The sequence below is a fragment of the Leptodactylus fuscus genome, chromosome 1 (assembly GCF_031893055.1).
Source record: "Leptodactylus fuscus isolate aLepFus1 chromosome 1, aLepFus1.hap2, whole genome shotgun sequence".
Lineage (NCBI taxonomy): Eukaryota > Metazoa > Chordata > Amphibia > Anura > Leptodactylidae > Leptodactylus > Leptodactylus fuscus.
This window is the reverse complement of record NC_134265.1, coordinates 144,894,913-144,912,868: the sequence shown is the minus strand read 5'-3', so window position 1 is coordinate 144,912,868 and position 17,956 is coordinate 144,894,913. Positions and strand designations below refer to the sequence as shown.

The window sequence follows — 17,956 nt, the reverse complement described above, 5'->3', positions numbered from 1 at the left end:
ACACACTGCAGGCTCTCTCAGCACTGCACTGACCCTGAGGAGTGCTGAAGGGTCTGTGAGAGATCGTTGTTACCAAGTCTACTACTCTTCCTCCTTTGGGTGCATGACATCACAGAGTCGGCATCTGGTACTCTACTGTGATGTCATGCAGCCATGGTCATGGCTGAGGCCTGTGATTGGGCTTCAGTGATCATATAGGCATGCCAAGTGTCATGGCGTCAAAAAGTGGCTACAAGATGAATGGAAAATAAGTAGGAAGCAATTATACAACTCCATTCTGCTCAATCCACTCCTGGCTTTGGCTCAATTAGCCACAGAAAAATCTGCAACAAGCTGCTTTCCGGCAACATAGGGCCTAAGCCTCATAGTGTTTTGAAGATTCAATAAAAATGTTTACTTGCAGCACAAAGACATGCTATGTACTGTATGTCTGTATTGTTTGATCTAGTATACATATTTGTCCTGGCTTATTTGCTTGCTTTTATGTATCAGTTCTACGTACAGTATAATGCTCTTTTTCATCTACAGTGCCTGCAGCTGTTGTGTTACCAGTTCGTGGTATGTCTTTGCACAGCCTGACACTGTCCAATCTGAGCTGCCAACGCTAGACTGTGTAGGAAATATAGAATTTTCAAATACAGAATATCCACAATCCAAACGCAGCTGCACCTCCCAAGGAGCGGACAAACTGGGAATTCAACAATATAAAACAATAGAGTAGCACGCAGAAGGGATGGATAGATATCTTTAACCTCTTACATGATGATGAGACTTTTTACAGACTTCTATTCACAAAGATTACATCAACCAAACTCACTGAACAGAGAATGGAGTGCAACCACAATAGTGAAGCACTGTAAAATATTGGGCTACAAATAAGCACTTTTATTCTATACACAAGTAAATCCAGCATATCATAAATAAAAATAGGTAATCCACCACGCCTTTCTATAAATTCTGCACAATCCTTTATTAGATTGTATTTAGAATGTATAATGACACACTTGTTTGAAAAAGGAACATTATCAAGGCCCATCCATACATCCATATGTGTGATGTGCTGTTATATTTGCAGTGAATGTTATAATTAGTGATATTTTCCAGTATCTATACTTGCCATGTTATAGGCAACCTGCATGAGCTGAAAAAACATCCAAAGTTAACCTCCCTGCTACGTAAACATCACATGTTCAGACACTCAATGATCACAGTGTTTGCAGTGTTTTCAGAACTGTCACGTGAAACAGCATTACCAAAATGTATGCTAAATGTTGCGAAACAGAATGGCCAAGATACCTTATATGACCAGAAGTTCCTTTGTCGTTTTTAGTAAATGAATCCACATCATCCAGCTGAAATTAAAAAAAATATCAAAAAAGTCAGAGAAACAAGAAAAAAGTGACAATTGTATTGGCAGATATGGTATGGCACATCTATGGTTGTTATACTGTAATTGATACAATCTTCAGTCTAGATCAGGGGTGCTCACACTTTTTCAGCGTGTGAGCTACTTTATTAGCTGACCAAGGCAAAAGATCTACTAGGGCGGGGTCGGGCGGGCTTGTAGGCGGGTCGGGTATGTGGGCGGGGCCAGGCGGATCATGACAGCAGGAGACAGCGGCGTTCTGTGGCTGCCCAGGGATCCCCGCTGTCTGCTTCTTCACAGTGCAGGCTGAGAGTTATCTCTGGACACTGGCAGGCTGGGGCTGCGGCAGCCCCGCCTGCCAGTGTCCGGAGATGACTCTCAGTCTGCACTGTGAACAAGCAGACACCGGGGATCCCTGCATCCCGCGATCGACCCATATGTCCTTTGCGATCTACCAGTAGATCGCAATCGACGTATTGGGCACCCCTGGTATAGATTATTACATCTTGATACATCTATATCATATGTTGAAGACAAAATGAATTGAAATGAATGTTAACCATTCTTTTACCTGGGTAATAATTACAGAGTCTCCATTAATATGTTTCGTTTTCTGAAGATCATTAGTATTTGGTTCATCTCTATCAGCAGATTCATCATTCTGTAAAATATAAGCATATACATTCATTATTCCAATAGTCAATCATTAACAAAGCCTAAATGGTTACAAGTAGAGATGAGCGAGTAGTATTCGATCGAGTAGGTATTCGATCAAATATTACGGTATTCGAAATACTCGTACTCGATCGAGTACCACTCGCTGTTCGAATCTAAAAGTTCGATGCAGTACCAGCATTGATTGGCCGAATGCTATATAGTCGGCCAATCAACGCTGGTTCTTCTCCTACCTTTAGAAGTCTTCTCCGTGCAGCTTCCCCGTGGCGTCTTCCGGCTCTTCATTCAATCTGCCAGGCATTGGGCCTGGGCAGAGCCCACTGCGCATGTCTGCTTGTAGTGCGGGCATGCGCAGTCGGCTCCGCCCAGGCCCGATGCCTGGCAGAGTGAATTCAGAGCTGGAAGACGCCGCGAGGACGCTGCAAGGAGAAGACTGCACGGAGGATCCAGCCCAAACCCTCACTCGTGGACTTGGTAAGTATAATTTGATCGAATGTTGCCTACCCCTGAAACGAGCATTTTCCCCCCATAGACTATAATGATTCGATATTCGAGCAGACAGCAAAACCCAACATGTAGGTTTTTTCTGTCCGCTTGAAAAGTCGGACATCTTTACGAATGGACACTTAAGGACAGGCACGGAGTGCAAAACAACGCACCCGATCGCCATTTAAATGAATAAAAAATGTCACGGACACAGCTAGTGTCTGCTGCTAATGTCTGTGCAAGATTTTGAATGGACATCAGCAGCGGACACTACCTGTCGGACAATGACGGTAGTGTGAACGCTCCCTAAGTCTGTGTTAAATAGAGTCCTAGGAGTCCCAGAATGACATACGCAAACCACTAAAGCACATGACATGATGCATATGGATAGCAGATGAAATCTATCTACACTTCTCCTGTTTCCCCAACTCTCTATAGTCTATGGATCCTTCCTCAAAATTAGAGCTGGGTAAGTGCATTATGAATGCAGAACACATAAAGAATGAATCAACCCTTTATGCACTGCCTACTCCTGTTAAACAATACATACAAAGTGATGTATCACAGCAAAAAAAATTGAAAAAAGATGACTCACACAGTTTGTTCTTGCCTAATATTGCCCAAATTACCCTTTCAAGTTTAAATCTAATTGTATTTCCAGTCTCAGAATTGTTGACAATCATTATTATATATGTAATGAATTAAAAAGACCGGAAAAACAGGGCAAGGGACAGGCTAAAGTAGTAGGAGGAAATAATTGTGCTGCTATAAAGCCACCCAACAGTGCAAGTACTAATACTAACAATAAAAATGTGGGTGGTAACAACAACACTACTTCCTGCCTTAGCAGCCCCAGCAGTAGCCAGAGCGTTGTACTTCCTGAGAATAAAAATAAAGTTTATGAAAGCAGTGAATTGCCAATGTTGAGTCAGTGTGTTCCTCGTCCTACTTTATAACATGTAATTTAACATGCTGTCTTTCTGCATTGTCATCTATTTCCTCTTCATCTTCAGTGACCCCATTCCCTAGTAGTCATGTGGCATGTGCTGAGAGAGATGCTTCCCGTAGCCCAAGACTTTCTCTTTTTTATGAGTTGGATGAGAACAGTGTTTTTTGGGTTTAGGGGAGACAGAGGTAGAAGACTTGACTGTTGCTGGTGATGGAGGTAGTAGTGGAAGGGGGTGTACTAATGGTAGTGATGCTGATAGTGGCAACTAGGGGGAAATCTGTTGGGAATAGTGAGGTTGTAGAAAAACCTTATTGCTATGATGAGTCAAAAAAGTTGGGAAGATGGTGAAATTACTGTATCTGATAATGATTCTATTGTAGATAAGACCTGGCAACTAGGCTAAATTGACGTAAAAGGAAGAGGGGTGCAGCAGCTGCAATAGTAAGAATTCTATCCAAATAACCTGCCTGCTGCCTACATGTCTAAAGAAAAACAGAATTACATTTAAAGGGATTATGCAGGATTAAAAATCATTGCTGCTTCCTTCTTCACATCTTTTAGTTTCATGGCAATACTATAGCTCAGTCCCATTAAAATGAATGGGACTGAGCGGCAGCATGGCCATGTGACAGACGTGATGTCATTTCCAGACAAGAAGAAAGCAGCCTTTTCTAATCCTGCACAGCCATTTTCAGAACAAATATTCACCATAGATAGAGTATTCCTTATACTTCAGAGTAACCCTTGAAGTGGTTGACATGACTACAAAGAGTAAAACTACTATAAGGCAGTACGCACTACATCTCACACAGCTGTATTCTGCTGGCAAAGAAAAAACAAAAACCTCAGTCATTGCTACCTGTAGATAAGTGTCTTCAGAATTAGATTTTAAGTCTTTTAACCTGCTTACCAATGCAGCAATTTGTACTTTTTTTTCTCATTTTTAATGTTTTAATCTCTACCTTCCAAAAGTCATAACTCTTCTGCACATAGAGCTGTATGAGGTCTTATTGCTGCCCAGTCAAAAGAATATATTAGCTATATTTTGTAATTTGGTATGAGTGCACTGATACTACATTTGTGAAGTTTTTCTTATGTCTTAACATCTTAACAAAAATCCGAAACTGAAAAATAGCAATAATATTTATTTTTTCAGGAATTCTGATGCCCATCTTTTTTGCGGGGCAAGCTGTACTTTATGTTTATACCATTTTGGGAACTGCCAAATGCCTCACCCCCATACTTGAATCTTACCTAAACTAAGACTAAGTAACGCAGAGAGATAGTCTGCTACAGAACACTCCTAATTTAACTTTCCAGCAAACTATGTTACATTGAACACCACAGCCTACAAGTTTTAAGTCAATCTCTTTTATTATTTTCTATATTCCAATAGGAAAAAATAGTGACACCGATTATAGTGGTTACAACTAGACACTGGTATAAATATGGTGCATTTTGGTACATGTTTGGCACATCTTTGTAGCAGTGTGGTCCATTGTTGGCACAATGTCACGTCTAGTTTGGGATAAATGTTTGGACATGCTAGACACGTGGATGTCAATGCGTTGAAAAAGTGGATTTGGCTTATGTGTGCACAATGTGCAAAAAATATACCAAATTTATTTTTGTAAAACTGTGGCTAAAAGTAAGCCAACTAGAAGGTGGTATAAATGTAGAATAGACAGTCTAAAGATATGCCAGATTTATCATCCAGCATCAGCCAACGTGAAAAACTTGAGAAAGTGACACTGTCACATTAAAAAGATAAAACAACATTACTGCTTTGTGAAGGTTCTGCATCTAAATGCTGAGTCTTTATCTTCTAAGATTTCATACTCTTATAACATAAGGCCGGGTTCACACAGGTTTTTTGGTCCGGAACCTGAGGCGGAGGCTGCCTCAGGTTCTGGACCAAAATACAGGTAGCTGTGACTGGATTCCGGTGCAGTGCACCGGCATTCAGTCACGCACTCCACTCCGGATTAGGCCCAAATGAATGGGCCTAGTCGGGAGGGAGTGTCTTCAGGCGGATGTTGCGAGGCGAATCCCCCGAAAGAATGAGCGTGTCACTTCTTTTTTCCGGGAGCGTCTCTATGTTATTTTTTGGGTGCACCATGTGTATTTCGCAGAACCCTAAAAGGGCTCCTGTCACCATCATGGGAAGTAATTTACAGCTTCCAGCAGTTCTTTCTGACTATTATGTATAAGGATATATCTTTATTAGTTATCTATTTTAATCTTAATTTTCCCTATTTTTGGTATTTTAGAGCTACAGTTTCAATTTACAATGGTCATCCTAGATCCAATTAAAATTGTAACTTGAGCGACCACTGTACTGTAACAAATACGACTTTCACCCATAACTACTGTAGCATTAGGTATGCAATCCATCCAATCAAAATACAACATAGAAATGTTACAAAATAAAAGCCTAACAACAAAAGCAAAATAATGGAGTGTTTATTAGTGTAGGTAAAGTTGTTGTTACCCACTTGTTTAACCCTTTAATATAGATAATTGTTACTCCTTTACTGACATGGCTAAGCCTGATTCATCATCACAGTTTGGTCTAATTCCCATGAACCTATTAGATCTAACAAGTTGATTCATGCAGAGCATCTTGTCAACACCTTCAGTTAGCCCTTAATATTTCCTTGTTGTTTATATGGGATTGGACCAATTTAAGGTAAGACTAGGACAAGCATTTATTAACAAATAACATAACATGACTGGACAAGATACTAAATTGCTATGTGATAACTGACACAACCAAGCAAGAAACGAGTGTTACTTTGTTACAAGTAAAACGTATATTATCCTCAATTTACAGACAGCCCTTCATGTCCTCATCGATGTGTGGTGTTATATACCAGTAGAAAGCCGACTGTGGGACATTATAATGTGTGTAAATGTGCGTTATAATGAGTGGGGGCCAGGAAAAAGGGCACTACTTTGTGTGTTGGAGAAAAGTATGCTTTGGGGCCTAGTCTTTGCTAGTTATGCCCCTGATGGGAGTCAAGCAGTTGGCTGAAAAAGTTGACCTAGTTTTGAGACACATGCATTGTATCAATCAGTCTCTCAATAGATAGATAATTTTGATATCTAAACAACAAATTTCTGACAAGTTTATTACACAGAAATCAGTTTGCATCAACTTGCATTCATCAAAAGATACACTGCAAAAAATCAGTGTTAGAGTATATTCACACATGGCACACGTGGTCACCGATCATTGTGCTGAAAGGTCACTCAATATGCAGCCATGATGCAGTAACAGGTTACATTGTAATAAAAGAGGACTTTTCACATCCTCATCGATGTGCGGTATTATATACCAGCAGAAAGGTAACAGTGCATGGAATTCAGTCCACTGTCGGCTTTCCCAGTATGCCCCCGGTGCTCGAGATATCAGTGCCGTTAATTTCAGGACTGATATCTCCCCACTGTCAGAAGGGTGGGCCTTACAGCCTAGCATCATTGCTGGGCTGTGAGGAATGCCCCCGACAGTGCAAGTCTACATAAAAGTAATGTGATGACAATAGGCTGTAAGGCCCACCCTTCTGACAGTGGGGAGACATCATCCTGAAATTAACGGCACTGATATCTCCAGGACCAGGGCACATAACAGGAAAGATGACAGTGGGCTGAATTCAGTGGTATATAATACTAGGCATTGATGAGGATGTAAAAGGTCCTCTTTAATTGCAATATGACAAAGTGTTCCTGCATTATGGCTGCAATAAATAAACAAAACATGACAGAACTGCCATGTATGAATACAATCTATACACTGGTCAACCTTTTCAGTTAAATAGTTTATGACTTCCGTCAGGGGCGTAACTAGAAAAGTCTAGACCCCATAGCAAACTTTTGACATGGCCTGCCTCTTTCATATCCAAACAACATAATGCCCTATTTCCTGGTCCCTCCATGGTATAACATCCCAATTACACACACTATAATGTCCCACAATGGCCCTTGCAGACAGTTTGATGTCCCATAGTGGCCTCTTCATACAGTATGATGTTCCACAGTAGCCCCTTCTCACAGTATAATGTTTCATAGCGGCTCCTCCATACAGTATAATATCCCATAGTGGTCCCTCCACACAGTATAATGTCCCATAGCGGCCCCTTCTCATAGTATAATGTCTCATAGTGGCCCCTTCACAAAATAGAATGTCTTATAGTGGTCCTTTACATAGTATAATGCCCTATAGGTCCCTTACAGTTTTACTCACCTCTCCTGCATGAGTCCTTGCTGTCTTCCTGTGCTTCTTACTGGGGTTGTGACCACCCTGACCCATGTGACATCTGTGACATCATTGAAGAGACCATAAAAAGACCCGCCCCAGAGCCCAGGAGTGTTGAGTAGGATTGTTTTTTTATTTTTTCACCTACTCTGGGTGGCTCTCCCAAGGTGTGTCCAACAAATCCCAAGTACCGCGGCTCCTGCCCAAGGCAGTTTATGCTTCCCTTCAGCCCTCCAGGGTGCCCTGTGCATTCCATAACACATCCCTGTCAGCGACATCTGTTCAGCATCAGCGACATGATATGATAATCACGAGGCCCCCTAGTGAACTAAAAGGGAAATGTAGGTGGCCGTGGGCAGGAGAGGGGATCGATAAGTAAACAAGGCCCGTTTCTCCAGCAGGTAATGGCCTATTTATTTATTTATTTATTTTAAAAAGAAGCCGCAAGGGCCCACCGAGTCCCCTAAAGTCGCCACTGGCTCCAATGTATCTTAAATAAACACATTAATGAAATTTATAAATATTCTACCATCTTAAACCAGAGCTGCTTTGCTCCCATATGTCTCCAAGGTTGCAGACTACACAGTCTCTGTAGTCTCCTATTACAGTTACTTTCTCTTCCATCTGTACATTGCTTCTTGCTAATCTATCAAATGCATATTAGCAAATTGTAGGGAACTGATAGAAGCTAGTAACAAATTAGATTGACCTACGCACAGAGTTTTTCTTGTAGTCATTGTGACACATAGATCTAGATGGGACTATATATATACACAGAATAGTGGGATATTTTTAGCCAAAATGTTTGAAGCCTAGCCAATCTTCAATAACTTGTAATATCAATCTTAGGAGGGAATTGGGTAAATGGGTCCAAACATTAGTTCCAAATTGAATTGTTATGAGAATTATGTGATTTATCTTGTACTAGCCTCTTCCCGCGACTTCGTCTGCGTGTTGTTGGCATTGATGATCCGCCTATATTCAGCAAATTGCTGCCGTCGATGGTTTGCCTGCTCCCCGCCCACACTCTCCAGCTGCACCAAGCCCTGCCTACTCCTTGCATCTCTACAATACTAGTCTATATATATTTCAAATCACCCCCATATCCTTAGAATACATATAAAACAAAAACATTACTGTTGAAACACGTACACATTTGGTATCCGTGTCTGAAAACCCCCGGTTCTATTTACATTGGTGAAACATTATATTATTATGTTATTAAATATTTTACAAATTTTTTTGCTTCAAAATTTTTTTCCCCTATTTTCCTCCTCTAAAACCTTAGTGCGTATTATGGTCCAAAAAATACGGTAAGTTTTAATCGAGGTTACAAACTATCTATTTGCCAAGTTTTGAGGAACAAACACACAAACATCCAAACACACAAAGTTTCACATTTATAATATTAGTAGGATAGGATAATAAGAGACTCTCATACGAGGAAATTCTCAGCTCTAGTTATACGCACTTATTTAATGCTAATGAACCAACTTTCTGAATTAAAGCCAAATAGCTATAAAAACAAGTTATTATTTAGGCTGACTATACCCATCTTACAATCTGGTTCAGACAGTATATGAAGCAAGCAGGGAGTTTCATTGCTACTGAAACTGCCGAAAAGACAAACATGATGATCCAGATATACGACTTCCCGTTTCAGTAAAAGAATTATCTAATGACATTTCTATATGTCTAATACAGCCCAAGAAAGAACTCGGCTATAATGCAATACAAGGTGTGGAATGAATTGCAAAACCATGTTTAGGGTTGATTTCTCATAAATTTTAGTGTTGGTATAATGATTTGATCAGACAAATCACTCTCTGTAGGGGTCATTTAAAATTTTGAAAATGAATGCAATTCAATGGCCATCTGTGTACATAGAGGCAATGTTAAATAAAGAGTAGAGATTCATTATAGAATAAAATATAAAGTTATCACTCTCATCCACAAGGCTCTCTATAATGCCGCACCTCCATACATTTCCTCCCTCATCTCTGTCTACCACCCAACCCGTGTTCTCCGCTCACTCAATGACCTAACACTTACATCCTCTATTATCAGAACCTCCCACGCTCATATACAAGACTTCTCCCGAGTTGCACCACTTCTCTGGAATGCTCTACCCTGGACAATCAGATTAACTTCCAACTTTTACAATTTCAAACGCAAACTAAAGACGCATCTTTTCAGACAAGCCTATCACAATTTCTAACGTAAACCCTTAACCCTCCTCTGTCCCCGCTCTTACATTTCCCCATATGATATGATGTCATCTTATGCTAACTTTATAAGTCCAAGCTCCATCCACATGTTAAAGGACACGACTATTGACGGCTCATAAAGTTTTATGTTTGTGTAATGAAAGTAACCTCTATTACAAAAGTGTTTTACCTCTGCATAAGCAATGCCGCCCCTGCTACCTCTTGTGTCACCCCCTCTACCTCATAGATTGTAAGCTCTTGCGAGCAGGGCCCTCAGTCCCATTGTGTGAAATGATTTTCTTTGTAATGTATCTTTCTGTCTGTATTTGAACCCTACAAATTGTACAGTGCTGCGTTATATGTATATAAATGAAATTTATTATTATTAGAGATGTAGATTTCATTTTTTTTGTTTCCTAATCCCTATAAGTAAGTCTTTGGAGTGTGGGAGGAAACCCAGGCAAACATAGGGAGAACATAAACTCCTTACAGATGTTGTCATTTGATTGGATTCAAACCTAGGTCTCAAGCACTGCAAGGATGCAGTGCTAACCACTGAACCAGCATGCTGCTTATTTCTTTCATCTTTTTGTCACAAAATGTGGGAATACTACATGTTTGTGGGCAACCAGAATAATAATAAAAAAAGATAGAAATGGAAGAGGTGCGAGGTCTCTGCTATTAAAGGACAACACCCCACACTGCTCATTTACAGGTGTTTGACTGTCCCTGGATGATCCACTTTTCACATATGTCAAAAACAAGTACTTTTTTATTGTTTCATTTTTTTCATTTTATATGTCTTTGGGTCTGTGAAAAAAGGATGACACATGGATGTCATCTGTTTTTGTTTCACAGGCCATTAAACTGTCATTGGTCTGATGCATCCACAATGCATCAGTATCAGTGAGAAAAGGATGTGCTTAAGGTGTCTGAATATTGAAATGAGTGGGTATGTATGGTGTACACAAAAATCTGGATACCAAACGTACGCAAAGGTGTACCTAGTGGGGAAGGGGGCAGAGGGGGAATCCCCACCCTGGAGTTGCCATTAATACATTCTTTACTTTTAACTACATCGGCCTCTGCAGGACACAATCTACTTCAAAAATAATGTGTAACTGACTCTCTGCCTTGTAAACAGCAAGCCACTTCAGGCCTGCGGATTACAAGGTACCGAGACCACAGACAGAAGATGTCTGCTTTTCGGAACAGGTGAGCGTGAGGTCATAGCATCGCACCTCCTGTGCTGAGATGCAACCCTCTTATGCGTGGACATGGCGCATACAGTGCAGAGTGAAGAAGTTGAGGGTTTCCTTTATCCATCAAGGGTAGGTGAGTATACCTTTATATTTATTATACTTCTATATTTTTTTTAGCGCATGTGTGGGTATTTAATGAGATTCTATAATTAGAATCCCTTTTTAAACTAAGTACACATCAGAATAGCATTAAGAAAGGCTATTTTTTCTCTTACTTTTATTTTTGTGATCCATACCATCGTTCCTGAGGAATTTCTTCTTTCTTCTATATGTAAATGAGTTATCAGACAGCACTGGAGATGTTCTGCTGTGCTCAAACAGCACAAGGGGTGTCTCCTGTGCTCTCCGAAAACTCTCCAGCAACACTTCTGTCTTCTTCTCCGGTTCGCCTCTTCGCCAGGTCATTGGCCGCAACTTCAGCCAAAAGTGCCAACTACATTTGTCTATCGGCCATTTTCTTGTGGCCTCTTACACGAGCGCCTGTTCGTCCACAGAAAATCCACACAGGAAAACCTCAAAATCCATGACCAAGTGGATGACATGCTGCAGAATGCCGTGTCCACTGAGTGAAAGCACCCAGGAAAAAGCCTTTGTCTTGTCCAGAAGATTTAAAACCTTGTTCTCAATATAGGAATTGGGGTCCACTGCCTAAGGTTAATATGGCAGTAAACAAACTTTCTAGGTGTATTCCATGGACAGACAAGCTGAGTGTTCCCTGAAAAGAGCTTATTCTGCTTCCTTAGCCCAGTGCAATGTGGGCATTGCATCCATCAAGGTGGCTAGGATAATATTAATAATAATAATAATAATACATTTTATTTATATAGCGCCAACATATTCCGCAGCGCTGTACAATTTGTAGGGTTCAGATACAGACAGATACATAACAAAGAACTTCATTTCACACAATGGGACTGAGGGCCCTGCTCAAGAGAGCTTACAATCTATGAGGTAGAGGGGGTGACACAAGAGGTAGCAGGGGTGGCATTGCTTATACAGTATTCAGACAATTCTGTAATAGAGGTTACTGTCATTACACAAATAATACTGTATGAGCCGTCACTAGTGGTGACCTTTAACATGTGGATGGAGCTTGAACAGATAAGTTAGGCTGAAAATGCACCATATCAAGTGGGGTAGTGTGGGAGCGGGGACAGAGGAGGGTTGAAATTTAGGGATTCTAATTGTAGTACGGAAGGGTTGACATTAGGGATTGTGATATGCCTGTCTGAAGAGATGTGTCTTTAGTTTGCGCTTAAAGCTGTAGAAATTGGGAGTTAATCTGATTGTCCGGGGTAGAGCATTCCAGAGAAGTGGTGCAGCTCGGGAGAAGTCTTGTATACGAGTGTGGGAGGTTCTGATAATAGAGGATGTAAGTGTTAGGTCATTGAGTGAATGGAGAACACGGGTTGGGCGGTAGACTGAGATGAGGGAGGAATTGTATGGAGGTGCGGCATTATGGAGAGCCTTGTGGATGAGAGTGATAACTTTATATTTTATTCTATAATGAATAGGCAGCCAATGTAGCGACTGGCACAGACCAGAGGCATCACTATAGCGTCTAGCCTGATAGATAAGCCTGGCCGTTGCATTCAGAATAGATTGTAGAGGGAAGAGTTTAGTAAGGGGAAGACCGATTAGTAAGGAGTTACAGTAGTCAAGGCAAGAATGAATCAGAGAGACAATAAGTGTCTTTAGTGTATGTCTGGTAAGGAAAGGGCGTATTCTGGAGATGTTTTTGAGGTGGAGGTGACATGAACTTGCGAGTGATTCGATATGAGGGGTGAAGGAAAGGTCTACATCAAACATGACCCCGAGGCAGCGGGCATACTGCCTAGGAGTTATAGTAAGGCCTGAGACTGCAATGGATATATCAGGGACAGATCTATTAGATGGTGGAAACAGTAGTAGTTCAGTCTTAGAGAGATTTAGTTTCAGATAGAGCGAGGACATGATATTAGAGACAGCAGAGAGACAGTCACTGGTGTTCTGTATGAGTGCAGGGGTGATGTCACGGGAAGATGTGTATAGTTGGGTGTCATCAGGATGCTATGTCATGATCTCTTTTCTCTTAAAAGAGATATTGATTCCAGTAATAGGGCTAGTTCACACGGGATTTTGCATGTACACATTCCGTCGCGACGGGATGCCGGTGCATTGCAAATTAATGGGCCTAGTCCAGAGGGTGGTATCGCAAGGAGGATGTCCACGGCTAAATCAGCTGCAGAATCCACCTGAAGAAATGGCAGCTCTCTTTTTTTTTACCACGAGTGGAAACAAACCGCTCGCGGAAAAAAGAAATGACCTGCTCCCATTGATTTCAATGGGAGGCGGATTTTTTAGCAGGATTCTGATGCAGATTCCACGTCAAAATCCTGACCATTTTTCCCCATGTGAACTAGCTCACAATCTGCTGGCCTCAATGAAAAACATCTTTGAGGCTTCACTACATCAGGTAAAATTGACTACGAAGGTCATGGCACTCACCACTGCCTCACACGGATCCTTATGGCTTAAACCCTGTATTGCTGACAATGCCTCTAAATTTAATATATGTGGTTTGTCTTACAAGACTGGAAAATTATTTGGTCAAGAGCCTGATAAGATTATGGAAGGTCTGGTAGACAAGAAAGGTAAATCCCTTCTGCAGTCATTTCGGGGATCTGATGAACAATGCCATACGGTACAATCTTCACAGAGACCTCAACAATCTAGAGGTCAATATCAGGGAAATCCCAGGTTTCAAAAGGAGAAATCCTGAATATAGTAACTCCAGAGGTGAGAAGAAGACTAGAAAACCAGAATTCTGACTATTAGGGCTCGTTCACACGGTGTAACATCCCGCGAGATTTGGCACGTGTACGCCGCGTGACCCTTTGCGTGCCGTACACGCTCCCATTCATTTCAATGGGAGCGGGGATCGTATGCGCTGCGCTAGTTTGCGGCCGTGCGTTTATTCACGGCCGCAAACTAGCGCGGCGCATACGATCCCCGCTCCCATTGAAATGTACGGCACGCAAAGGGTCACGCGGCGTACATGTGCCAAATCTCGCGGGACGTTACACCGTGTGAACGAGCCCTTACTCTCCTCTTCCAGTGTGTGAGATTCCAGTCAGTAGTTGTCTCTTCTTTTTTCTAAAATCCTGCAAGAAGAACATATCAGACCCTTGAGTCCTGGAAATAATTCCATCTGAGTACAACATAGAGTTCTCTGTGCCTCCCCAGGAGAGATTTATTCAGACCACTGTCTTTATGCCGTCCGCCAGCAGGCGTTACAGAGGTTGGTAAAGAATGCATAAAAATGCACGTTTTGGAAGAGGTTCCAATTAATTATGAAGGGTCTGCGGTTTATTCACCAGTCATCCTGGCAACAAAACCTTCAAGGGACTGGAGAATGATTATTGACTTGAGATACCTAAACCAATATATCATAAAGAGAAAACTCCGGATAGAGACTGTATGGTCAGTCATATCTATTCCACAACAGGGAGATTATATGGACATACTAGATCTAAAGGATGCCTTTCTACACATCCCAATTCTTACTTTTTACTTTTCAGTATCTAAGGATCGTGGTGGACAGAAGAAAAGGACCAGAGGTCCATTGTGGAAGAACCGCGGTCTCTGGTGTACAGAAGAGGATGGTAGACCAAGATCCATACTCAAATTATTTATTGGATATCATACAGCACAGCACACAGCACAACGCATTTCAGGCCTTACAATGGCCCTTTCTCAAGTGCAAAAAGAAAGTCATCTGTCCCTGGTGCTCTGGTGTCCCCCACTGCTGTCCAGTCCAGGGGTGCCCCAGGGCTTGTTTGGGTGAAAGTCTTCACTGCATGTGACTCCTGATGTGAACCAATCCTTATATGTATCTATATATGTAGATAAATAATCAATCCTTTTTCTAATCTGTTATTTTTCAGATTGTAGTTTGGTTTTTTTTGTATTCTATTTTCTGTACATAATTATAGGTTCTGCTATTTTTGTCTGTGGTGGTCATAGAGGGTCATCTAACACACATTTACCTCTCTTCAATTTGGAGTAACTTCTGCTTCTTATGTCTTCAATAACAACAGCACAAACTGCAAGTGAGAAGAGCTCAACAGCTCCCGCAGCAAATCCACAATTTTTTGACTATTGGGACCGCTGACAGAACCGCCGTAGAGAGGTTTATCATCTCTGCAAGTTATGGAACAGTTACATTTTAACTAGGTTGCCTTCTTTGGATCATCCCCTAATGAATCACAGTATACCGATGATGAAACACGTAGGGTAAAAAATTGAGGTGACATTATTATGAGGGACAGTTGTGGACTGCCCTTGTAAGGGCGAGAGCTCATTGGGGCTAGGGACTTTATAGATATTTATAGGGTCATGGAAGACTGCAGCTTCGCCTGACAACAGGATGGATGGTCCCATTGCCTCTAGCCAGAAATAACGCTCCCAACCTTGGTGAGATCAAACCTTTATTATCATTATTATATTCCCTGCTTGGTCTCCATGTTGGTCCATCTATTTAAAGCTGAGGGTCTTTAAAACGTATTATTCCCTGATTGAGGATGTATTTCTTTTGGCTACTATCCATTATTATATAGTCATTGATATATGTTGTAGACAATTGCATGTTAGCACCTCAACTATATATTTACTGTATTTATTACACTTTACCCTGGGTTTATGACTGATTTTCTTAGGTGTCTGCATGTGACATGAATTGTTGTTCATGCCGTAGATAATTCTACGTACATTTAAGTGTTTTATCTATCTGTTCATATGGGTACTCATTTTTAGTGTTAGGATTAAAAGTTAATTTTTATCCACCCTGTTGTGAGGCTTCTTATGTCTTCACCAACGTGCTATCCTCCTTGGCTGCAGTGCTCAGATCCAAGGGATCTCCATTGTCCCTTACTTGGACTATTGGCTGTTAAAAGAGAAGAGCAGGCCTATAACAGAATCTATCTACCACTATCAGTTCCCTAGGGTGGAGAATCCATTTAACATATAGTCCCATATAACTCCAGCAACTCAGAAGCAGTTTCTTGAGTTCATCATCAATTCTGGCCTGATGAAAATCTCGCTTTCACCCTCCATAAAGGAGAGGATATAGCAGCCACATAGTTTCTGTTGATCCCCTGTCCAGTCACCATCAGGATGGGCATGAAAGTTTTGGGGCTAATGTCCGCAGCCATAAATGTGGTTCCATGAGCACTATGGCACCTTTGCCCCCTCCGGAGGGAAGTTCTATTGGCCTGGAATCACAGTCCCACCAGATAGTCAAAAGATTCTTCCTGTCTCAAGAAGCCTGTCTTTCCTTAAAGTGGTGGATTCATCTAAGATACAGGAAGTCCACGGTCCAACCTCATTGGACGATGTTGACAACGGATGCATCGCTCTCAGGTTGGAGAGCCTACCTAGATAAGATAACTTTCCAGGGGTCTTGGAATACCTACAAGAGCATGATGTTGTCCATATTGGAAGCCCTCGCGAGCAGGGCCCTTTACCCCACTGTGCCAGTTAGTCACTGTTAGTATTATATCTGTTTTGTATATTTTATGTACCATATGTAAACCCTCAAATGTAAAGCACCATGGAATTAATGGTGCTATATAAATAAACAATAATAATAAAATAATAACTAGAGGGAACTCTGAGCTGTACGATTGGCACTTCTCCAATCAGCTGAAGGGGAAAGCAGTCAGAATATGTTCAGACAACATGACGGCAGTTTCCTACTTGAACAAATGAAGGAACTCAATCTTAACCTCTTCTCAGTGAAGTGAGGAGGATCTTGAGGTGGGCAGAAGAGAATTTAACTCATCTCTCTGCTGTTCATATCAAGGGATCGCTGAATGTCATAGCAGACAAATTGAGTCGTCGACAGTTCTCGCCATTCCAGAGGTATGGTCTCTCCATCCAGAAATAGGATTATCCAGAAGTAGATAAGAGAATAAAAAAGGGAAAAACTCGGCAAAATGCAATGAAAAACACCGTGGAAAAAAATGTGATGTGTTTTTTGCTACATTTTTTCAGCAGTGCTTCGCTGCGTGGGGCCTTAGCCTAAATGTTTTGTCAGAAATATGTTGTAAAGCTTTTACTTCGTACACACTGACACTTATTCGATCACTTGATACAGGATAAGCAGAAAAAATGAGTTCATGTCGAGTCAAGTATCATTAAACGAAACAGTACTCATGTCTCACCTAAAGTGTTTGTTGTCCATCTTAAGTAATATAAAAAAAACCATTAATGAGTCGATGGTTTATTTCATAGAATCTTAAAAAAGCACAAAATAAAATCATATAACTGAGAATAGGAGCAATCTCTATTGTACTAGTCCAAAACCTGTGGTGTGATTATTCTGAAAAACTGGGGAATAACCTTGTTGGTTATGATATATTTAAATAATATTTTCATGATATTTATTTAATAAAATCCTCCACTTTAGTAATACCTGATGCTGAGTCAGTGTAAGACTGGGATGTCGAATTATTTATAGGGGCCCAGAATAAGGACCCCTGCAGATCAGCTGTACTGAGATAGCGTGGCTAATAATAATAATGCCATGCTGCTCACCCGCAATATGATGTGTACCACTGCACTACTTAAACCCACCATTACGCTCTCTATGGCAAGTGAGAAGTGTGATAACATTACTGATCTGCACAGACAGTCTAAGGGCTAGTTCACATGGAGCGTGGAATGGCGGATTTTGGTCCTGATTCTGACACGGGAAGCCGCGTCAGAATAGGGCCA

General features: G+C 41.2%; 1 protein-coding gene across 1 annotated transcript in view; it reads right to left on the bottom strand.

Moving 5' to 3' along the window:
- Positions 1 to 11,605, bottom strand: part of SLC28A3 (solute carrier family 28 member 3) — a 64,409-nt gene extending 52,804 nt beyond the window's left edge. The window contains exons 1-4 of the mRNA XM_075276729.1: positions 11,416 to 11,605; positions 9,292 to 9,344; positions 1,938 to 2,027; positions 1,297 to 1,352 (exon numbers count right to left, since the gene is read on the bottom strand). Of these exons, the coding sequence (XP_075132830.1) occupies positions 1,297 to 1,352; positions 1,938 to 2,027; positions 9,292 to 9,344; positions 11,416 to 11,605 (389 nt within the window). The remainder of the gene's footprint in view (positions 1 to 1,296; positions 1,353 to 1,937; positions 2,028 to 9,291; positions 9,345 to 11,415) is intronic.
- Positions 11,606 to 17,956: the final 6,351 nt, after the last annotated feature.